We start from the raw sequence: 24,836 nt of genomic DNA, 5'->3' as shown, positions 1-24,836 counted from the left end.
AGAGCTCGTTTGGCCAAGCTGCCAAAATCTGCTTACTCTAAAAAGTACTTTAGAAAAAAAAATGTTTGTATTTGGCCAATTCATTTAAGAAGTACCTTTTGAAACATTTGGTAAATAATTTGTGTTTGGCCAATCATTTCAAAAAGTGCTTTTGAGTGTCAAATTACCAAAAAGGATAGTACCAAGGTCGTATGATTCTTTTAAACATAAAAATGAACTTAAATATTTATAGTAAGAGACCTTTATTATTTTATTTAATTAAAATATAAAACATAAAGTAAAAATATATATTCCAGAAGCTTGGCCAAACAGGCTCTTAGAAGCACTTTTGAAAAGCTTGGCCAAACACTAATTGCTGTTCAAAAGTGATTTCCAAATTAATAAGCCAAACATATAGCCCGTTTGGCCACGTTTCTAAAATCAGCTTATTTTGAGAAGTGTTTTTCTTAAAAGTAATTTTAAAAAAAGTGCTTTGATGAGAAGTAGTTTGTGTTTGGCCAATTAGTTAGAAAAACACTTTTGAGCAGTAATTAGTGTTTGACCAAACTTTTGAAAACTGCTTCTAAGTGTATTTTTCTCAAAAGTGTTTCTCAGAAAAGTGCTTTTGGAGAGAAGCTACTTTTTTCTACTTCTCCAAAACTGTTTCTGCTTCTCCTCTAAAGCACTTTTTTTCCTTCCAAAGCTTGGCCAAACACCTCAATTTTGGCCAATTTACATATGGACCTACATCTTACATTCCATTTAGGATTAGGATACGCGTAATCGGACCTGAATGTTTTGGCCAAAAAAAGGACTTTTGGCCCAAAGAAAAGCTTGGCCAAACAGGCTAATAATTTGCTTCTCACCAAAAGTACTTTTGAGAAAAAAATACTTCTCAAAATAAACTGATATTTGAAGCTTGACCAAACAAGCTATAAGTGTATTTTTCTCAGAAGTATTTTTCAAAAAGTACTTTTAAAAATAACTATTTTTGGTTTTTGTTTTTCAAAAACTACTTTTTTCCTTCTAAAAGCTTGGCCAAAAAATACAATTGACCAAAAAAGCACTCTTGGTCTAAACGAAGCTCGGCCAAACATGCTATTAGTGCGAGGGTCTTATTGTTCATTCCGAAAACCAAAAGTATGCATCTGTAGCTATCAGAAAACAAAGTGGACTTATTTGCAATTTATTAAAAAAGTTAAGAAAAAAAGAAAGAGAGAAAAATGAAGAAAAGGTTGAAAAGGGCAAAGCCCTAAACTCTCCTTAAACCGTGTTTCTTTCTTCCTTTCATAGTGTAAGAGAAATTTGAACCTTCTCTGCAATGGCTTCTCAGTGTTCAAATAAGAAGAGACCAAACAAATCAAAGAAACGAAGCCGATTTGACTCAGAAGAATTCGAACGAATCAACTCACTGCCATGGAACTCTACAATATCCGAAGAGGACGATGCTTTCTCTTTTCTCATTGGTTCCAACGACGTCGAAGGAGGAGGTTTCTTTTTTCCTGTTTTTTTTGCATTTTTATTGTATAAAGTTGGAATTTTTTTGCATAATTTGTCTTTGGAAAAGATTTAAGATTGAAATTTTAGCCTATTTTATCAGATTGGCAAAGATAAATGATTTAAAAGAGGCCACTCTGTTTCTTCCCTTTTGCATTTAGTCAGTTGTATTGATTTTCTCTGATATTTTTTAGAGAAAACCTACTATTTGGTAGAAATTCTTATTAAATAAAGCTAAACATTTAGCAACAATATAAAGATTGAATTTTTAACTGTTTTCCTCTTGGCAAAGATTTAAAGATTAAATTTTTAGATTATTTTATCTTGGCAAAGATAATTATTTAAATTATATTGGCTCCAGCGAGGTCGAAAGAGGCCACTTTGTTTCTCCCCCTTTTTGCATTCACTTCTTTTAGGATCAGTTTAGACAAAACTCACTATTGAATACAAACTCTTATTGGATAAATTTGAAATTTTTAGCATGTTTTCTTTTGGCGACAATTAAAAATATATAAATTTTAGCACTTTTTCTGTTGGAGAAAATCAAAAGATTGAATTTTTACCCAATAGTATGTACCCAAATAGAGCATTTATGATATCGAAGATTCATATGGCCAACTCCAACTAGCTTGGGATTGAGGCATAGTTGTTGTTGTATTCTCTTGGCAGAGATAAAAGATTGATATTTTCAGTTTTTTTTCTTTTGGAAATATTACTAAAAATAACTTTTGTTGAGGGTACTTTTGCTATTTAAGCAATTGTACATCCTAGGAGTAGGAGATTGCAAACCTAATGTAACAATTAACTATTTGGTCTGTAAGCTTTCTTGAATTCTGGCTATTTTTGTGTTAGTCATTAAGCTTCATTAGGGGTGTTCACGGTTCGGTTTGGTCGGTTTTTTATTAAAACCAAAACCAAACCAATTTAATCGGTTTTTAAAATTTTAAAACCAAAACCAAACCAAATTAAATACAAACCATCGGTTTGATTGTTGTTGGTTTGGTTCGGTTTGGTTCGGTTTTTCGGTTCTTAGTAAGCTAATGATAAGTCGATAATACTAAAACAACGCTAGACAACAATCTGAAAATAATTTGCCAAATTTATGCTTTTTATATATTTCTTTGAGAACTGAAAGTGTATTTACATGTTTATATGAAAAGAATGAACAAAAAACAAACTATAAGGTTGCTTTCTAAAGCTTTAGCCATTGTTTGCAATTTGAATGTGCTTTCTTTACTCTTGTGGTGGTTTTTTTTTACCTCTTCTTTTAGGCAAAAGTATGTGCGGAGGGTTAGAGAATTAGAGTCTATTAATGAAAAGAAAATTGGTCGAATCCTATTGTTTTGGGCTTAGGCAATCTTTTAAGATATAATAGGATAAACCAAAATTCAAAATAACAATTAAAATTATTAACAAAAAGATATTATATTGTATATAAATAATTATTAAATTTTGTATATAATTAATCGGTTTGGTTCGGTTTATTTTTCGGTTTTTTAAAATAGAACCAAAACCAAACCAAATATTATCGGTTTTTAAAATTTAAAACCAAAACCAATCCAAATCAAAAAAAATATCGGTTTACTTAATCGGTTTGGTTCGGTTTTCGGTTTGGATCGGTTTTCCGTCAAACCGTGAACACCCCTAAGCTTCATTGTGTTTTCTTGATTTTCCCCTTTTGTTAGTTAACTTGTGTTTTTTTGTTGATTTGGATTGTTGAGCACAAAATAATTTTGGTCCGAAGGACTAATACAGGTTCGGGTGTTTGAGTGTAGGTTTTCTGTCTCTTGAAGAGATCGATGAATCAGAGTACAATTTAGATATTGCCAAACCAAGTGGAGGAAGTGAGAAAAAGGGGAAAACAAAACCGAAGAAACAGAAAATAGATACCAAGAATGAGGAATTGAATGATGAAGCTAAGGGTGAGAGCAAAGCAGATACTGAGGAGGTGGAAAAGGAAACAAAACAAAAGAAGAACAAGAAGAAGAAGCAGAAGAAAAAGAAAGATAAGATCAATAAAGATGCTGTAAATAATGCTGAAGGAAATGAAGAGTCAGCAGCTGGTTAGTGCTGCATCAAAATCTGTTATTTTCCTTTTTGTAGATGCTTCTCATTATTCAAGTCTAGTATAATAGTCAATGCTAACTTGTTCATTGGGTCTGTGGATTTTTTCATAATTTCTGAAATTCTGACAGCAGTCCTTATCAAAAAATAAGAAAAGGAAATTCTGATATCAGTCACTTAACTTCAAGCTCAAGATCAATGCAGAGAAAACTGTTAATCTCATTTGCGTATCTTTTTGATAATTTCATTGGCTGTTGGTTATTTTACTGGATGTGTGGTGCATCAATATTTTGACCTATTTTTACCATTTTACAACAACAACAACAACAACAAACTCGGTGAAATCTCACAAGTGGGGTTTGGGTATTTATACCATTTCACCTGTTCAATTTTTTTATTTTATTTTGACCTATTCTTTCACTAAGTGAAGTTCTGTGTTTTGGGGTTCTCGAATGGTTTTGTATGTCATAGATTTTAGTTCAGTCTAATTCAATTCCGGTTATAAAATAGAAACTTCACCGCTGCTTGAATGTTGGAAGAATGCTGGATAAACGCAAAGAAGCCAGAGCCAGAATATGTGAATCTTTTGCTAAACGTTTGGCCATTCATCATGCTTTTAATGATATTAAAGAAAAATGACGAAGAAAAATAATAGTCACGCTTTCCTAATTTTTTTTGGATGAAGTACTGTGTTTCATTGGAAAAAAGGCATCAAGGAGATGCAAGGTTACAAGGGCATGGTTACAAAATAACAAAAATAAAAGAGTTCATTGTATGCCCCAATACAATGTCTCAATCTAGAACAAGAGAGCTAACAAATTCCAAAAAATGGTTAGTACTAATTACTGGGGACAACTTTGTCCAGCAAAAAAGATTGAGCAAACATAAAGCCTTAAGAGAGTGGTTTGGAGTTGAAATTCCATCAAAACATCTTCTATTCCTCTCATTCCATAGACACCAAAAAATAGTTGCAGGAATCATCAGCCAGCTTTTCTTGATGGCCTTATCAACTTTGCAAAGACTCCAACTCGTATGAGCTTCTCTCATGTTCTGTGGCGTTACCCAATTTAGCCCAAAAATGCAGAAGAACATGTTCCACATGTCAGTGGGTACTGGGCAATGTAGGAAAAGATGGTTAAAAGTTTCCTGATATCTCCTACAGAGATAGTCATGCTTTCCTATATTTCTATTCCTACAAGTTCTTTTAAAAGTTCTATTGCCCCCTGTTCGATGTTCGTTGGTGCTTTCTAGAAGCTTTTTACCTGTTTCCATTCAACTTTTCTTATATATTGGTAATGTTAACTTCCGTCTGGAGTAGACCAATCCATTCCTATTGGACAAGAAACTGGTGTAAGTTAATGTTGCAGTCAAAAGTATCGTTAATTAATCTTTTAGAGTGACTGTCTAGTGCCTCATCCATTGATTTTATCATTGTAACATGATGTCACGTCAAAGACTTCTCTTATGGTTTGGCATTAATTCTGGTTTTGAAATCTGACTCAAACAGTCACTGATGAAAAAGATGATCGAGAACAGGATTCAGTAGATGAAACTGAATATTATGCATGGAATGAACTGAGACTTCATTCCCTGCTCATGAAATCAATATATGCGCTCAAGTTCAAAGAACCCACACCAATACAGAAAATGTGCATTCCAGCAGCTGCTCACCAAGGAAAGGTTGGCCATGTAATAAAACTTGAGGTATTTTGCTGGAGATAATGTCATATATAGTGATATTTATGCCGGTTGGTTTGTGTGCCAGGATGTTGTGGGTGCTGCGGAGACAGGATCAGGGAAAACACTAGCTTTTGGTCTGCCCATTCTTCAACGTCTGCTTGAGGAAAGAGAAAAGGCCGAAAGGCAGCTTACAGAAAATGAAGAGATGGATGAAAAAGTCGCTCCGACAGGTCTTCTCCGTGCTCTAATTATTACTCCTACAAGAGAGCTTGCCCTTCAGGTATGATAATTCTCATATTACAACTTGTTTTCCTTTATTATTTCAAAATAATAAGCTGATATCTTGTCAGCTGTTTAGGCCTTTCTAAACAACGTAGTATGAGGATCTGTCAAGAAGTTTGTTATTTAAGATTCTTCTGATAAGTGAAGTTTGTACATGAATCTTTTCTTTTTTCACAGTTCCCGTTAAACATAACAACCAGAGTCCGTTAAATATTTGAGGGAGACCAAAACTGCTAACTGTTGGCAAACTTAAAGGGCTGAAACTGCTTAGTGGTATATTTAAGGGACTATTTTGCACCTATCCCAAACATTAGGGATCATTTTTGTCGTCTTCTCCACACACACACACACACACACACAAATATATATATATATATATATATATATATATATATATATGCATGTCTCTGGGCCAAATGCTTATTCAAAATATGTATGGTTGTAGAAAAGCATTGCCAAGTAATCACCCAAGAAATCTTCTTTCGATTAAGATAATGGCGGTGGTGTCACAGAAATAAAAATGTATTAATGCTGAGGCTTACGCTGAGGTGCACTAAGTTCACGATATTTTGTCCCTGTCCCCCTTGACCAATCAACACTAGGGGAACAAAAATAGAGATAAAAGAAGATATGTGCTCAACTCGAGTAGAATGGTGTATCACATTAAGTTTCTATGTTCCTATTTGCTGTTACTTTCCTGTTTTAAATCCTTCAAAATGGAATGTGGACTTCATGTTTTATTTATATTGCAGTCCTTATTAATGCAGTTGGCTTTTCCTTTTGTTATTCAATAATGTTGCCTGGCCTGTGCTATCTATCTGTTTAGACTTGGTGGGTTAGTTCACTGCAAGTCATTTGATTGCCCATTCTGAGGGGCTTCTCATCTGCACTTTCTTGTTCTATCCTTTTTTCCTTTAATCTATTAATTCCTTCGCTCCAGGTCACCGATCATTTGAAGGAAGCAGCAAGACATTCCAATTTTAGGGTTGTTCCTATTGTTGGTGGAATGTCAAGTGAAAAACAGGAAAGACTTTTGAGAACAAGGCCTGAAATTGTTGTTGGAACTCCAGGGAGGCTCTGGGAACTTATGTCTGGTGGTGAAATTCATCTCGTGGAGGTTAGTAGCAATTTATGACATGTAACAGGCTTCTGTCACAAGGCGACTCCTAACCTCCCTCCCTTTCTTCCCCAGCCTAAAGGAAAATGGAAAGAGAAAAAGGAATAAGATAATTATCTGTTGGCTAAGCAAGCAAAGGATAGAGAGAGTTGATTCATGATTGTGCCTCTTACTCTATGAAATAAATTTTTGTATGGCCTTTTATTTTCATAAAAATTATTTCTGTTTCCGCACCCCTCAAAAACAACCCTTTTGAAACTGGTTGAGGTTTAACTCTAATGTAGAATGTGGATACTAATAAGGTTGTTTACTGGGTGTATAGATTAATTGGTTTGCTTAATAATTGCAAAAGTGTGGACAACTTCAAACTGAGGGTTTGTGGTCCTTAAGACTAACTGTCCGTCAATTATGGTCGTCAAGTCTCGTGAAACCTGATAATCTTAATGGTCCGTGCCAGTTATTCCACATTTGTTGTGGGTAGGGCAAAACATGCATAGCCATGTTTCTATTCTTTCTATAGAATGGATGATATTTCTTTCTTTTTGCTTCTGCAGCTACACTCACTGTCGTTTTTTGTGCTGGACGAGGCGGATCGCATGATAGAAAATGGCCATTTCCATGAGTTGCAGTCTATAGTTGACATGCTTCCTATGGCTAGTAAATCAACTGATGGCGATTCACAGAAAACACATAATTGTGAAACAGTTTCCAGTGTCCAAAGAAAGAAAAGGCAAACATTTGTGTTTTCTGCTACCATTGCTTTGTCTGCTGATTTCAGGAAGAAGCTAAAGCGCGGATCACAAAAATCAAAAGCAAACGATGAGTTGAATTCAATAGAAACTCTGTCAGAGAGAGCAGGAATGAGGGCAGATGCTGCAATAATTGATCTGACCAATGCATCAATTCTAGCAAACAAGCTCGAGGAATCGTTTATAGAGTAAGTCGGTATTTCTTGTTTTCTCTATTGAAAATAATTTGTCCAACTATACCGACATTGGCCTAACATCAACTCAGCTTTCTGAACATGTTTTCAATGATTGTTTATGCTTATGTGCTGGTGAAGTTTTATCATTGGCCAAAATTTGCAATTTTTTATATATTTTATCTGAGATAACCCTTTCCTTCGTTTTTATAGTTTTATAGCATCGTGCATATTCTGCTGCTGTAAATGCATACTTATTTTCACCATGCATGCTAACCTGGTATGAAATTGATCGTCCATTGATGGGTTGCAGCTGTAGCGAAGAAGATAAAGATGGGTATTTGTATTACATCTTGAGTGTTCACGGGCAAGGCCGGACAATTGTCTTCTGTACGTCCATTGCCGCTTTACGCCATATCTCCTCCCTCTTGCGCATCCTTGGCGTCAATATTTGGACACTTCATGCCCAGATGCAGCAGAGAGCCCGACTTAAGGTCACTTTCATGATTTCTTTTCCATATTAGGTTATGCTCCTTTGTCTTTTGCTTTGAAATTGTCTGGCTAAAATCTTTTGTGGAGAAAAGCAGGACATGTTCGGACTGGTGCCTTTTGATTGGTACACCAAAGATCTGCTCTCAAATTAGGAATTGGAAAATGCAATATATTTAGATAAAGTAACAATTTTATTGATTTGGAACCAACTGCTATATGTTAGGAGTGTGTCAAAAAAGTAGAGAACCTACACAAACTATGATCCTTGACGAAAAAGACACCAAATTATCTATACAAATGGGGACCTCGTTGATGCATAAAAAAGTAACCAAATATAGGAGTCTATTCCTCAGATGTACAAAGTCATTTCCATTTTCCACTCCTTCAAAAGCTCTCATTTTCCTCTCCTTCCAAAAAAGAAAATCCCTTGTGAGAGCTAATGGGGCTACATCTGGAATGGGCTCATGCAATACGTCTAGTTTTCTGATTCTCCAATGCTCATGCAATACGTCTAGTTTTCTGACTCTCCAAAACATCTATGAGGCAATATCCCACCAAGAGATTGAGGCCAAAGTTTGCAACACTATGCCTCAATGTGTCCATAGCAGCAGTCGAGTACAGGTCTTCTTCCTCCATCGCAAAGCATCCTCCTCCAGGCTCCAGCTGTGAGCTTAATTTTTACCAGCTAAAGGATAGACAATGGATAGTATCAGTTGGTTCGATCGGGACAGGAACAATTCATAGCAACTCGCTGGCCAATATTTCCTAGTAATTTGCAAAACTTCAAAACCGCTGGTGGGTTCTCCTCCTCTATTTTGTGACAACAAAGATAGCCGTCACTAGTAATCTACACCAAAACTGCAACTCTGGTCTTAGTTTTCCTAACTGCTCTGAATGAGGAAGGGAAATTTAGTCTGTCGAAAACAGCCGCTTTGGCTTCCTTTCGGATTAAGAGCTAGAATGTGCTGTATAGAGGCCAGCAGCTCCATTAGCTTTGGAAATTATATACACTTTATGTTTCTTCTGATAGTCAAATCCCATTTGACTTCCTCGAAGTTGGGAGATAGAACTGAGCATAAGACGTAACCTGGGAGTCTCCTTCCAGTTGCATCAGGTAGGGATGCCAGAACAGTGTACCCAAGGCGTGACCGTTATGGATTGCAAGTTTGGAGAAGGAAGAGTAGGAAGTAGAGAATGGTGTGCAGTGTAGTGGCTTTGCCTACCTCGTGCAAGTCGTCCAGTGAAAGACCCCACGAGTGAGGCCGTTGGCGCATGACTTCGGGTCTGGCGAGATTGATGGCTCATGGCGATCAGCGAAGCCGTCTGTGGATGAGTTATGGGAGATGGGGCTGTCAGGGCACTGCGAGTTTTCTTGGTGTGGTGGTGAGGTCTAGAAGTTAACATCCTAGGGTTCTGGTAGTCAATGTGACTTAGTCCGGCAACCACTGTAGCTTTTCAAAGAGTCTATAGCTTTTCCACCGAGTATGTTCTTCTTCCGTGGCTCTGTACCAAGGACTGGGAGAAAAGTGAGAAATAATGGGAAAGCTTGATTATTCACTAAACTTGGTTACTCACATATCTACAATTTGGACTTCATTCAAAACATATTTTACAATTTGGTCAAGTTGCTGATTTGGTGGAATCGAAATCTCCTAATCTATGCCAAGTTACAGTGATTATTTGAATCGAATCAAATCAATCTAATTCAAATGATTCAAGTTAATAAAAATCACTAGCGAATCCGTATATCAATCAACAAAAATAACCCAGGAATAAGCTAAGACATTGTTATCAGGTTAATATGGATTGCTAGTCCTTATTGTGCTATACCTGGGATATCCGTGTTGCTGTATCATTGTGCCTATGTTACCAGTTATTCTTTGTCTCGCTAAAAAGGCATCGCAACCTGTTATCTGCAGTCTTGACAATGTATCCGCTTGCTATGAGATTGTTTCATTCTTCAATTGAGAAGAAACAATATTTTATTTTGTTCCTCTTTTCCGATCATCACATCAATTGCTCTTCCTACTTTTTCACGAACACTGAATACTAAACATGTATTTACACGATGTTCTGCTGCCTTTTCTTCTTAGCCATTCTGTTCAATGCAGGCAATTGACCGGTTTCGGTCAAATGAGCATGGTATACTCATTGCTACAGATGTTGCAGCCAGAGGACTGGATATTCCTGGTGTTCGAACAGTCATTCACTATCAGCTACCACATTCAGCTGAAGTAAGTTCGTAATGTGCCTTCTTATTGATAGCTTGTTAAAAATTTGCAATTTCAATCATGAAAGTTATTGTGCAGGTTTACGTTCATAGAAGTGGAAGAACCGCTAGGGCTCATTCTGATGGGTGTAGCATTGCTCTAATCACACCAAATGATACCTCAAAGTTTGCTGCTTTATGCAAGTCATTTTCAAAGGTAATCTTTGAATAGCCATTGGAAGGAGCAGATCCTCATCAAATGGATACATACCCTCTGTAAATGAAAGAATAACTATATTAAGTGGTGGCTTTGAGTGGGGTACATCGTGAGAGAGGAACCATTCAGTTTGGAAGTTGACTCGATTAAGTACAGATTTTTTAGCATATGCAACTTAGAATTGGTTTTTAATTTTTATGATTATTATACAAAATGATTAGATGAAATAGTGACATTATGTTTCTCTAAGCAAGACTACTTCTGCTGCTTCTCTTGTCCCGTCATTTTACAGTTTCTTGCTTCTATCTTTTTCTGTTGGTTAACTGTAGCTATATGCTTAACTTGATTGACACCCATTTCAAGGAATATAATTTATCTCCCTCCTGTCTTTACATTTATACTTTGGAGAGAGCGCTATTAGGGTAGCAACTCTTTGTGTTAATTTGCACTAATAAATAATGTTATTTTTTCCAGGAGAACTTTCAGCGATTTCCTTTAGAAATGTCATACATGCCAGAAGTTATGAAGCGATTATCCCTTGCACGTCAAATAGACAAGATCTCGCGAAAGGACTCTCAGGTGATTTTCCGGTCCATGTATCTTTTAGTGTTAAATGCTTCTTCCGATGTCATGGTCACGAGTATGGGTGACCAATCTAACTCCTGATGATTATAATGCATCTTTCTTGATAATGCACTTTACTTTACACTTCAGAAGCCTCTTTCATTCTTCAGCAAGTGAAGTGAATTTTCATCTTGTTTTCTGATTAGCATCACTTTATTGTACACACTGAGTGCCTTTTTCTTCCTATTTTTTTGGACGTACCAGCATGGTTGCATACTGTTTTGAATTTTCATAGAATGGCTAGCGTTGGAGGATATTATGCTCAGAAGATATGTAATTGTTTTTCCTTTAGGAGATACTCCACCAAATTAATTAAACACTAATATTCTTGCTTTATAATTGTTTTGCTAAGAATCCAGCAAACTTAGTTTAAACTTTTACCTCATTGGCTTATCTTTTATCTTTTTCTTTTGGGACAAATTAACATTGTATTTTTCTTTTAGGAATCTTATTGCGTTGCATGCTACTTTAAATTCCCATAGAGGCTTCAAAAGAAGGATTTTTTTGCTAGAGTGCAGTGAAATATATTTACTTTCTTTTGGGACGTACCATAATAGTTAGGAGACAAATAACACTCTTAATTCTTCATTCTTTTACAAAAAATGTAGTCAAAGTAGTTGAAAACTTCTACCCTTGTTGGTTCTTCCTTACAAAGAAGTGTTACTAACTTATCTGCATTAACCAAAAAGCAAAAAGAAGGATAGCTTTGGTAAGGACCCTCCACCTCCAACCTTATGGTTGGGATTTTGGGTCACCATAGCAAAGCGGGAAAGCGCCACTGATGGGCCCCGCCCCTGGGTAGGGGGTTTGGGGTGTGTGTGGGCTTTACGAATTCTTACTCTTTAATGGATGGGGTTCACAATTAGAAAAAAGAACTGTTTAGCAAAATGTTCTCTGTATCTGGCTATTAACTTAATTTTAAAGTTCCAGATTATTGTTTCATCTGTTTCCCGCTTGTAACATGAGTTCAGATTTATACATTTGGTTCATTGTTAGTTTCCGTTTTTCAGGACAAGGCCAAGAAAAATTGGCTTGAGCGAAATGCTGAATCAATGGGACTCATTTTGGAAGATAATGATAGTGAGGAGGAAAGGGTGAACAACCATAAGCGAAAGAAAACCACGTCTGCTCAACTAAACAAGCTACAAGAGGTCAATCTGATTATGAAATTTATGATATTTTTATCTAAAAAAAGGGCAGTCCAGTGCACTAAGCTCCCGCTATGTGCAGGGTCTGGAGAAGGGCTGGACCACATTGGGCTTAATGTCTTATGTATGTTTTGATAATATTGAACTTTTTATTTGAAACTGCAGGAGCTCAAAATTCTTCTTTCACGGCCATTGCAGCCTAAAACATTTTCAAAACGCTACTTGGCTGGGGTTAGTTCTCTCTCTGTCTCTTTATATGTTGCTCATCCCATTTAACGAGACTTTAGGGTGTGCTTTGATCAACTTTCTGCTTGGTTACGAAACAAGTTCAACTCTGGATGTCCACTAGAATTGAAGAACAGACACCTTATCCTCTATTCCAAATTGTTTTCACTTTCTCTTTCTTGGGTTTCCCTTTATTTTTGGGTTGGGTTTGGGGGGTGGTTCCGGCAATAATGTGTTGTTTCCCGAATTACTTTTTCTCTCCCGTCACGATGCCTCCATATATAAGCTTACTGGAGTAGAAAAGAGCCCTTCACTTCTCTTAACTGAAAGATGACATGAGACAAATATACTGTCTATTATTTCTTTCTAAGCTACTTGTCCAAGAAAATTTCTTTTCCAAGCTATTTATTTGTTTTATAAAAGGTAGGTGTGATTTCTTTGCTGAATAACCGCGTGTGATGGTAACTGTAGTACAAGTAATGAAAAACATAATCATTTTCTTTTGTGTGTGTGTGTGTGTTGTGGGGGGGGGGGGGCAACTCTAATCTAGAGACGCCTGCATCTCTTCGTCTGTTAGTTTAACGGTTTTGCGTTCTTTTCAGGCTGGTGTTTCACCTCTCCTTCAGCACCAACTGGAGGAATTAGCTAAGCAGAAAAATCCAAATAATTCTGGAGATGTTAAAAGGAAGAAGCTGATGGTTATTGGTCAAGATTGTGTCGAGCCTCTCCAAGCACTTAGAAGTGCTGGTCCACAGGTAGTTGTTTACTGAATTTTTTCAACAATACAGTCGTTAATTTATGTTCTTGCATATTCTGTATGTGCTGCTTTCATTCCTAAACTCAGGCCTAATATCCACTTTGTTTGCACTCGCAGGCTAAATTCAACTTGAAGGGAATTGCTGAAAAGCGGAAAGATGTAAACGAGTTAAGGAGAAAGAGAAAAGAAACCAAAAAATGTATTTCCCTTGCTTCCCTCTAAGAATTACTATTGACATCTTTTATTTCCCTTGATCTTCATTATTTTCGCCCTGGTTTCCATTTTACAGGCATGCGTGAACAACGGCGAAAACAGAAGAAAAAGCTTCAAGCAGGAAAAGAGTAGGGTTTATTTGTAAAAGAGAAGATCCAGAGCGATTCTTCGTCTATCCTGTCGGGAGCCAAGTGGAACGCTGGTATAGATTCCTATGCTCATGAAATCATCCACGACTAAATTAAATGAACTATAAACCAGTCAACCAATTTTGTAGTTATAGCTGAAGTTAAAGAGCAAACCATGTTGTAAAGACTATATTCATAATTTGATTTGAAATCAAATATTAGGCTACTCTTGCAGGAAATACACTATTCATTCTGCCTAGCTTCATATTCATCAATGGAAGCAATACTTAGTCAGTTGTAAAGTGCTTTGAATGTATTTCTGAAGCTAAAAGATTTTGTTGTTGTGTTTGACTAAGCGGAAAGTTATAGTAATAAAGATGAACTTTATCCGGTACTTGTGTTGATGGGAGGGAATAAGAATCCCATAAAATTAGTCGAGGTACAACTATCTGGTTCGGACACTACCGTAAAAAAGAAGAGAACTTTCATAAACCACTATGTTTTAGTGGTTATTAGCTAGTTGTAGCTATCATTTACTATATTACTTCTTATAGATATGTTTTCAGGTTTTTAGAGTGTATTCGATGTATTTAAGCTACTGTATTCATGAATATAGTAGCATTTCTAGGCGTGAAACATGGGATTACAGCTAGACAATTCTTTGTATTCGACTGTATTCACGACATGAAACATGGGATTACAGCTAGACAATTCTTTGTATTCGACTGTATTCACGGCATGAAACAGGGGATTACAGCTAGATAGATTATTGTATTCAACTGTATTCACGATATGCATTTGTGAATACAGTAACGTAAATAGCGCAATTCATGGTCTATTCAGCTGTTTTTAGACGGAAAGTGAATCAATTAACATAATAGACTTCTGATATAACTCAACAAACTCAATTATAACACACAAAATTTGTATTTTCAGTTATAAAAATAATTCTCAACTGAAAAACACCCCAAAAACATAGCAATTCATGGTCTATTCCCCAAACTCCGTCGTCTTCGTTCAAGAACAACCCTAATGTCGTCTCGTCGAGAGGGCTGCGATTCTGACTCGAAACGCCACTGTTCCTATTACCATAATACCCTCACGTGCGCTTCAAAAAACCTATTCTTTACCATTTATATTAAATTATATTCTGGCACTTTAGCTTCTATTTTAAAAAAAAAAAAAATAGAATTCACTCATTTTGAAACTTCTAAATAGATGAAGATTGCAACTTTCCTTGCTTATACAGTAGTTTTTTTTTTTGAATTGTAGCATGCGACAGAGTTTTCCATTGATGTCCAAAGTTTGTGCAACTTGAATTTGAGATCCTAGGAGGCTTGACGGAGTTCAAGAAAATTCAAGTTGCTCAGCGGTGGCGGTGAGGTTGAAGCAACATCAGTAATTCTTCGCCGGAAAACTCTAATTCTGAAGCAGAGTCTTTGGCGGTGGTGAGGTTGAAGTAGAGTCTTCGCCGGAAAACTCTAATTGTGATGCTTTGCCGGAGAGTTCTGGTAGTAAGATGAAGGTGGAAGATGAGAGAGAGGGAGAATAGATATGAAGTAGGGGATATGAGAAATTTGAGGGGAAAGGAGAAATTTGAGTGGAGAGAGAAAAATAATACAAGGCGTATTTTATGGCTTAAGAGTAGGAGGTGACCATAAATAGATATTTGGCTATAAAAATCAAAAGGTAGCTATGGAATATAATTTTTTTAAAAGGGTATTTATTTAAAATAAATAAGGTATCAACCTTTGCTATAGGAGTAACTAATCCAAAAAGAGATTTTTTCTTTCCTATACCATATATGAAACTTTATTACTAAAAATGTGCATAGTTTTTAATTTACCCGCCCTGTCCACATTTTTTCTACAGTTATTATACCAATCATTAAATACTAATTAATAGTAGCTGAATCTTCCTAATTTGTCGAGCTAAAATTGAGGAACAGAATATTCTAAAAAGATTTGGCGTAAATCAGATCAAATATATTCTTCCAGATATTTCTATTTAGGCGCGCTACAATTATGGAAGTAAATATTCTTCCAGATATTTTCCACCATTGATAGCCATTAAAAAGCTTGAAACCTTTGAATTCAAATTTGGATTTTCAAAAATCATTATTTGTTTGTATTGGGTGTTGTTGAAAATAATCGGGAATATGGTTTGGAGTTTATATCTCAATTTTGAGGGGTTTTGGTGAAGATTAGACTTGGTTTTGGCTGAAATTCAGATTGAAACTCGAAGAAGAAGAAGAACAAGACATATTGCAGAAATTGTAGATTATTTGTATTCTGATTGTAGATGCTTTATTTTTTGTTTTCACAAATAAAAAACGGCTAAAACTTCTACAAATCTTCTGAAAAAACGTAATTATGTCAAAAATCACAATTATGCTACAATTGTATTGGGAATTAGGATATAAAATTTCAATGTACCCAGTTTGTAGATATTTTGTAGATAAATTGAAGATTATTTGTATTCTAATTGTAGGTGCTTTGTTTTCTGTTTTCACAAATCAAAAACGACTAAAACTTCTACAAATCTTCTACAAAAAACACAATTATGTCGAAAATGCCAATTATGCTACAATTGAAATGGGAATTGGGATATTAAAATTCAATGTATCCAGTTTGTAGATATTTTGTAGATAAATTGTAGATTATTTGTATTCTGATTGTAGATGCATTGTTTTCTGTTTTCACAAATCCAAAACGACTAAAACTTCTACAAAATCTTCTGCAAAAAACAGTCTACAATTTATCTACAATTTATCTACAATTTCTGCAATATGTCTTCTTCTTCGAGTTTCAATCTGAATTTCAGTCAAAACCAAGTCTAATCTTCACCAAAACCCCTCAAAATTGAGATATAAACTCCAAAACATATTCCCAATTATTTTCAACAACACTCAATCAAAATAAATAATGATTTTTGAAAACCCAAATTTAAATTCAAAGCTTCAAAGCTTTTTAATGGCTGTCAATGGTGGAATTGCTGCTCTCTTGTCTCTTTGAAGGTTTGTTCTTCTTCATTGAGAAAATTTGAAGCTGAAGGTAAATGTGTGTATGAACTTTGAAGATTTGACTTCAATTTTGATGAACTTTGTTGTTCTTCATTGATGAACTTCAACTGGAGTAAAATGGGGAACCAACTTTGTTGAAGGGTTTCTTCAATTTTCTATGAATTTAGAGGGAGAATTTGGTTTCAGAAGATGGAAAATGGTAAAAAAAACGTGGGTATGGGTAAAATGTGGGTGGACTGAGGGGTTAGGAGAGAGAAACATGCAGATTCCTTTAATTAAGGAGTAAAAAATGTACAATTAATTATACCCTTAATTAATTATGGTATAGAATTGGTAATTTGATATACTAAGTATAATTAAGTCAAACCTTAAACATCGAGGGTAATAAGGTTTCCTGTGTGGCATAGGAATGTAAAAATCTCATCCAAAAAAGAAATAGTTTTGATAAAGAGGCTAACGGACCAAGTCAGGATTTGTTTCGTGTTGGAGGCTCTACTATGGACCAAGTTACAGTCAACTCTTGGATGCATGTATTTTCATGATTTAATATACAAAAATCACACTTCAAGTTGCATATATTTGTAAATCTTGTCTCCTAATTTGGAATTTCTCAATTTAAAACTTCTACTTGCTGCATATTAGATTCCTTTGATTGTTGACTACGCTTATATGACACTAAATGTATGTCATAGGGTTTCCCATGTTCCAATCAAGACCTGAAAATGCTGATTTCCAATTTCTATTGGATAATTTCAAAGCAAAGCTTGCAGGATGGAAAACAAATTTTCTAATATAGGCAGGACGAACTACTCTTATAAAATCAACACTGAATAACTTACCCAATCATATTATGCAATATTTTCACATTCCAACAAGCATCATTAACAAAATGAAACAATACCAGCATAATAGAAATACCAGCGTAATTTTTTATGGGGTACTACTGCAACAAGAAAGAAAATGCACCTCCTCAAATGGAAAGATATTACAACTCCAAAAGAAGTGGGAGGTTTGAGAATTCAAAAACTTCGTCAAAAGAACTCAGCATTACTTGCAAGTCCAGCCTGGAGAGTATTTCAATCACCACAAACAATTTGGGAAAAATTACTCATTAATAAATACATACACAAGATCACTACTATAACTCATTCGAAAACTTGGACTAATATCTTAAGGGGATGGCAACATTGTCAAATGTGAATAAAATGGAGAATAGGGAAGGCTACAGATATCAATTTTTGGGAGGATCCTTGGATAAAGGCAGGCGAAGTGCACAGTTAGCCACTAATTAGAGATGTATTTACTCTTTAGCCAAAGTTTAATAAATTTTTATCTGCACGGACGAAAATACCCCTGTGCTAGACATGGGTGCTGTGTAAATATTAAGGACATGTTGTCCTTAACTTCATGAATATTGTGTAAATATTAAGGACAAAGTGTCCTGTCATGTCCTTAACTTCATATGTGCAGAGTAAATGTTAAGGACATGGCGTCCTTAACTTCATGCGTGCAGTGTAAATGTTAAGGACATAATGTCCTTAACTTGTATTTGCATCTTCTGTTGTTAAACTTTAGGACCTCATGTCCTTAACTTCATGTATGCAATGTAAATGTTAAGGACATAGTGTCCTTAACTTTATGAGTGTTGTGTAAATATTAAGGACATGGTGTCCTTAACTTCATGAATGCTGTGTAAATATTAAGGACAAAGTGTCCTGTTATATCCTTAACTTCATATGTGCAGTGTAAATGTTAAGGACACCATGTCCTTAATATTTACACAGCACTCATGAAGAAAGGGTAAAAACATCTTTTCATATTAATTTAAATAGAGTAGTAAAATTAAATACCATGTTAAAAAGTGGCTGGCGTGTAGTAGCCACTAATTAAGGGGGTCTTTAATTTTTATCCACTAATTATAATTCTCAGCAAAAATAGCCACTACTAATAGGAAAAGACAGTTTTACCCTTTCTTCAATGGTTATATTCCCAAACCCTTCTGCAAAAAGAAAGAAGCGATGAAGGTGAAGTATATCTCAAGCGCAGTAATGGTAAATGTGAAAAACCCTTCTTACATTTCATTTGACATATTTTAGTGCTGTTGATACCCCAAGCAAGGTTGGTGATGCTTCAGAGAATGCAGACATTCGTGGTGAATCAAATCCATCAAAGAATAATATGGATATAGAAGGTATAATGTCGCAGATGCATGATCTTTCTTTTATGCTCGAGACCAATCTATCCATTCCCTCGAAATCCTACAATTCTCTTCTCAGGGATTGTACCTGGGTTTGTTCACTTGGTTAGCCTTCAAGATTTTTGTAATCAAGTTTTGAACTTGAAACTATAAGTTAAGGACTGTCTGTCCTCAACTTTACAAAAGTTAAGGACAGGAGTCCTTAAGTTTGACATGCAGGTTCAAAAGATAAGGACAGGCAGTCCTTAACTTATAGTTTCAAGTTCAAAACTTAAGGACAGGCAGTCCTTAAGTTATTGTTTCAAGTTCAAAACTTAAGGACTTTCTATACTTAACTTTGAGTTTCAGGTTCAAAAGTTAAGGACATGCAGTCCTTAGCTTATAGTTTCAAGTTCAAAACTTAAGGACAGGCAGTCCTTAAGTTATTGTTTCAAGTTCAAAACTTAAGGACTGCCTGTCCTTAGCTTTGAGTTTCAAGTTCAAAAGTTAAGGACATGATTCCTTAAGTTTGACTTGCAGGTTAAAAAGTTATGGAAAGACAATCCTTAAGTTTGAATAATACGTTCCAAAGTTAAGGACAGGCAGTCCTTAACTTTGAGTTCAAAGTTCAAATGTTAAGAACAGGAGTCCGTAAGTTTGAAATGTAGGTTCAAAAGTTAAAGACAGGCAGTCCTTAAGTTTGAATTACACGTTCAAAAGTTCAGGACAGGGAGTCCTTAACTTTGTGTTTAAAGTTACCTCATTTTCTTTGTTGCTCCAATGGGACTTGAAAAGCTTCTCGTTTACGCAAAGAATTATTACAAGAATCCAACTGTTTACATCAATATATATATATATATATATATATATATATATATAGAGAGAGAGAGAGAGAGAGAGAGAGAGAGAGAGAGAGAGAAAGATATTTTAAATCATGACTTTAGTGTTTACTGAATATCGTCTCTGATTTTCATCCTAATTTGAAACTCGTTTAACATTGTCATCAGGAATGGGTGAGTTTGATATTAATGAAGTTGCAAAAGGTGTCAATGATGCTCAGAAGGTTGATTTCTACCAAAGCCATATTAAGGCTCTTTATCCGTGTCTACCAAAGACTAAAGACAGGTATAAGTTATAGCAGAAGGGTATTTTCGTCCAGTCAGGTATAAGTTTATTAAACTAATGGCTAAAGACTAAAGACATTTAAAACATTGGCTTTAAAATAAAGACAGGTGCTGTTAATGGCTATTTGTGCACATCGCCCACGACAATGCACTCTTTAATAAATGGACCCTTACCATCAACCCATCTTAATATTAAAATATCTTCCCTGTATAATTCAACGGGATGGGCTTGGTTCGGAATACCTTTTGAACTGCCTGATGATATAAGGCAATTAATATTAACTACATATATATCATACTTGATAACAATGTAGACCATATCTACTGGGGATTAACATCAATGGGTAACTTTACAGTTCGTTCCATGTACACAGCTTTGGGAAAAAACCTAGAACAAACCATGGACAATTCTACAAAATTCACTTGGATATGGCAGTTACCTATACAACCAAAAATAAAAACCTTTATTTGGATACTTTACCACAATAGATTTCCAACACGCGATTTTCTTAGGAAATTAAATATAATATCGGATAGCACTTGCCCATACTGCCAAAAGGAAGATGAAACTATCAAACACATCTTTGTTAATTGTGAAAATGCAAAAAGATACAGGCAGGAATTAGGACTCCTACGACATGTCAGTGCACTAATGCACTTGCAAAACACACAATACTGGCTGCATGGGTTGATGACTTACAAGGCTAAGTCTTTGGGATATGTGGCTAACACGAAATCAAAATATCTATAAATCAACTCGTGAAAGTGTTAATATAAAACATACAACATAACAAGCAGCTGAATATTCTTATTTAGCAGCCTCTTCTCATAAAAAGAAAATGAAAATTATAAACCATGGAGTCCTCCAAAGCACAATACTTATATGTTGAACATAGATGGGGCACACTCATCCGCAACAAATGGCATTGGAGGCCTGATTAGGAATTGCAAAGGGAAATGGATATTAGGCTTCTCAGGAAATGCTGCAAGAAATACCTCCCTCTCTGCAGAATGGCATGCGTTGATACATGGGCTTAAATTGGCATTTGGGCATGGTTTAGTTCCACTTGAGGTGGAGGTGGATGCAAGGGAGGTTATCACTATGTTAAAATATGGTAATATTACATATGCTAACATGATAAATGATTGCAGGTATGTGACGACCCCAAAGGGTCATCACCTGTTTCCTCATTCATTCCGCGCTTCCGAGGCCTTGTAAACCTCACCTTTAGTTGTCTCGATTTGCATGCGCAGTCCCGGCGGGTAGCCAAAAAGACTATATGTTAAATTCTGTGAAAAATTTCAAAATGTGGCTTTAAAATAATTTAAAGTTGACTTCGGTCAACATTTTTGGTAAACGGATCCGGACCCGTGATTCGATGGTCCCGGAGGGTCCGTAGAAAAATATGGGACTCGGGCATGTGCCCGGAATCGAAATCCGAGGTCTAGCACCCGAGTAAAAGAATTTTTCTGTGAAATTGTTTTTCTGAAATTATTAAGGAAAATGGAAATGAAAATTGATTAAAAGACTATGGTATCGGGCTCGTATTTTGGTTCCGACGCCCGGTACAAGTCTTAAATATGTGTTAAGCGCTTTCTGTAAAGTTTGGTCGAAATCGGACGCCATTTGACGTGTTTCAGACCTAAATATCTAAAGTTGGAAGTTTAGGAAGTTATAATGAAAAATGATGAATTTGGGGCTTGATTCAATGATTTTGATGTTATTTTGGCGGCTTGATCGCTCGAGTAAGTTCATAGGATGTTGTTGAGTTAGTTTGTGTGATTGGTTAGGAGCCCCGAGGGCTCGGGAGTGTTTTCGGAGGTGTTCGGGGTGTTTTTAAACTTAGAAAGACTTCAGATTTTTCTGCAATTTTTACACAGAAAGACCCTTCTTCGCGTTCGCAGTGTTGCCTTCGCGTTCGCATAGCCTTGCTCTCTCCCTCCTTTGCGTTCGCGTTCTGGCCATCGCGATCGCGAAGCTCTGCTGTTTCCTTCAACGCGTTCGCGTGTCTCCTATCGCGTTCGCGTAGGCCCAGACCCTAGACCCCAGAAAAATTTCTCTACGCGTTCGCAGCCCCATTATCGCGAACGCGATGCTTCCAGTCCACCCGTCATCGCGAACGCGACCATAGAACAAAATCGCCCAGCTATAATTTTAAAATTTCAGAATCAGAACCTACGGGATTTATCCAATTTTCTCACGAGCTCTCTTCTCTCCCAAGCTTTAGGAAGCCATTAAAGCCCCCATTCTTCAAGACCACTTGGGTAAGTAATTGCCCACTCATTTCCTTCACTTTTCCTTCATTAATTAGCAAGTTTCTAAGCCTAAAAACATGAAATCAAAGTAGAAATTAAGGGTTTTGGGTAGAGTTAGGGTTTTGAGAATTTTGGGTGATTCAACCTCAATTTGGGGTCGAATCTTAAAACAAATTGCATATTTGAACTCGTGGGGTTATGGGTGATTGGGTTTTGGTCCGAGCCTCGTGTTTGGACCATGTGGGCCCGGGGTCGATTTTGGAATTTTTGGGAAGAAAGCTTAGAAATTCATATTTAGGCATTGGGTTTAGTTTGTTTAGCTATTATTAATATTGTAAAGTCATTACTTCGTAGATTTGACTGTGTTGGAGCCGAATTCGAGGGGTAAAGCTATACTAGAGGCTTGAGTTGAGTTTGGAGCATTCGAGGTAAGTGTTTGATCTAACTTTGGCTTGAGGGAATAGGATTAGAGTATTATTTGCTAATTGCTAAATGTTGAGTACGGTGTAAAGGCATGGTGCCGAGTATCTATACATCGGTGTCTAGCATGACCGTGAGTCCTTATTTGTGCTTATTGGGATTCGGTAGTGACTCTTCCTTGTTAATTGATGGTTTCTATATGATATTAAGAGAATGAGAAGGAAATATGATTTGTAAACTCCTTGGAGCGTTGGCTCGATCTTTGACATGATTATAAAGTAAGAAATGAACGTAATAGAAAGAGATGTGATTATTCCCTTGCCGGGATGTTTTGAGTATATTGATTATCTCCCTTGCCGGGATTTAGCTGTTTTGCTTTGTTCTCCCTTGCCGGGATATTTAATGTTGTTTGTCTATCCCCTCGCCCCGTTTGGTTGTGATTGTTATTTGGGTGAGGAAGAGCGATTAGGCACGAAGGGTCATTCCGTGCCATGTTTGATTATTATTGCACGAAGGAACATTCCGTGCCATGTTTGATTATTATTGCACGAAGGAACATTCCGTGCCATGTTTGATTATTATTGCACGAAGGAACATTCCGTGCCATGTTTTGATTATTAACGCACGAAGGAACATTCCGTGCCATGTTTGATTATTATTGCACGAAGGAACATTCCGTGCCATGTTTTGATTATTATTATTGCACGAAGGAACATTCCGTGCCATGTTTTGATTATTATTATTATTGCACGAAAGAACATTCCGTGCCATGTTTGATTATTATTGCACGAAGGAACATTCCGTGCCATGTTTTGATTATATTTGCACGAAGGAAACATTCCGTGCCATGTTTTGACTATATTTGCACGAAGGAACATTCCGTGCCATGTTTTGATTATTAATGCACGAAGGAACATTCCGTGCCATGTTTTGATTATATTTGCACGAAGGAACATTCCGTGCCATGTTTTGATTATTAATGCACGAAGGGACATTCCGTGCCATATCTGATTTATTACTCTCGTTCACTTTGTAGTTGCACCGTTTTATTCCTTATTTATTGACCTTGTATTCTAAATGGCTACAACCCCTACAGCATGCTCCCCTCCCTCTTGACTTGTTGAATTTCTGTATTCTCTTCTATTGCGTATATATATATTTGAACTGCACAGGCTTGTTTGGTAGTCCGGTCTAGCCTCGTCACTATTTCGCCGGGGTTAGGCCAGGCACTTACCAGCACATGGGGTCGGTTGTGCTGATGCTACACTATGTGCATCTTTTTGCACAGATCCAGGTGCTGGAGCAGCATTTGAGTAGCAGTAGCATTCTGTGAGCGAGTTTCCAGTCCAGGAACATTCGAGGTAGCCTTGCTGACGTCCGCAGGCCCGGAGTCCTTTCTATTTTATTCAGTTTGTTATCGTTGTACCGTAGCAGACAGTTTTATGATTCCTTCACACCTTGTATTTAGTATTTCTCTAGACGTTCATGAGTATTGTGACACCAGTCTTGGGTAGAGGATTGTTAAACTTCCGCATTTCTTTTAGTAAATTTTATTTGAGACTTCCGCCTTATTCGTTAAATGCTTCATTGTTGTTAATATTGTCGATGTTCGCTAAAAGAGGTATTCGATAATTGGCTTACCTAGCTCCTATTAGTAGGCGTCATCACGACTCCCGAGGATGGGAAATCCGGGTCGTGACAAGTTGGTATCAGAGCGCTAGGTTACATAGGTCTCACAACTCACGGACAAACTTAGTAGAGTCTGAGGGATCGGTACGGAGACGTCTGTATTTATGCCCAGAGGCTACTGAGTTAGGAAAAACATCACATTTGCTCTTTCTTGTCATGCGGTTCTGTTTCTCAAACCCCGATTGAATTTCTACTCTGTTCTCTCACAGATGGCGAGAACACGCGCGTCCTCATCTACCGCTCAACAGTCCGAGTCCCCAGCAGCAGCCCTAGTGGCGGAGCCTCAGGTTGATTTGGAGGAGGAGGTTCCAGCCCCAGCAGTCTCGGTAGGCCCAGCCCAGGTCCCAGAGGGGTTCATTTCCATCCCAGTTCTTCAGGACGCTCTAGTCCGATTGGTAGGCTTCGTGGAGAGTGTCATTCGAGCGGGTTTGCTTCTAGGAGTTCAGCCAGCAGTGGCAGATCAGCCGGGTACAGTGGCTCAGGCCGGGAGTGAGATCACTTTTTAGGAGGCGGCCAATGTGGGCCGTAGAGTTGAGGTGGTCCTGCCACAGGGAGCCGGTCATAGGTCGGATAAGAGGCCCCGTCATGCAGGCAG

The 24,836-nt window shown here is 36.8% G+C and overlaps 1 protein-coding gene across 1 annotated transcript; it reads left to right on the top strand.

Annotated features, from left to right (window-relative positions):
• LOC109232413 (DEAD-box ATP-dependent RNA helicase 13) lies at positions 1,215–13,949 on the top strand. Its single transcript, XM_019398171.1, has 15 exons — positions 1,215–1,469; positions 3,252–3,539; positions 5,048–5,220; positions 5,306–5,500; positions 6,443–6,619; positions 7,174–7,556; positions 7,855–8,035; positions 10,145–10,267; positions 10,343–10,459; positions 10,934–11,038; positions 12,094–12,234; positions 12,397–12,462; positions 13,059–13,211; positions 13,331–13,412; positions 13,503–13,949. The coding sequence occupies exons 1-15, from the start codon at positions 1,301–1,303 to the stop codon at positions 13,556–13,558; spliced, it is 2,409 nt and encodes an 802-aa protein (XP_019253716.1). The 5' UTR covers positions 1,215–1,300; the 3' UTR covers positions 13,559–13,949.

The sequence above is a fragment of the Nicotiana attenuata genome, chromosome 9, assembly GCF_001879085.1.
Source record: "Nicotiana attenuata strain UT chromosome 9, NIATTr2, whole genome shotgun sequence".
In the NCBI taxonomy this organism is placed as follows: Eukaryota; Viridiplantae; Streptophyta; class Magnoliopsida; order Solanales; family Solanaceae; genus Nicotiana; species Nicotiana attenuata.
The sequence above is the reverse complement of the archived record's forward strand: the minus strand, read 5'-3'. Positions and strand labels throughout refer to the sequence as shown.

Bases quoted from the DNA above. Each gene is read 5' to 3' on its own strand.
- LOC109232413 (XM_019398171.1), top strand. From the start codon at position 1,301: ATGGCTTCTCAGTGTTCAAATAAGAAGAGACCAAACAAATCAAAGAAA. The intron at 6,620-7,173 runs GTTAGTAGCAAT...TTGCTTCTGCAG, and splicing joins GTGAAATTCATCTCGTGGAG to CTACACTCACTGTCGTTTTT. The intron at 10,460-10,933 runs GTAATCTTTGAA...TATTTTTTCCAG, and splicing joins TATGCAAGTCATTTTCAAAG to GAGAACTTTCAGCGATTTCC.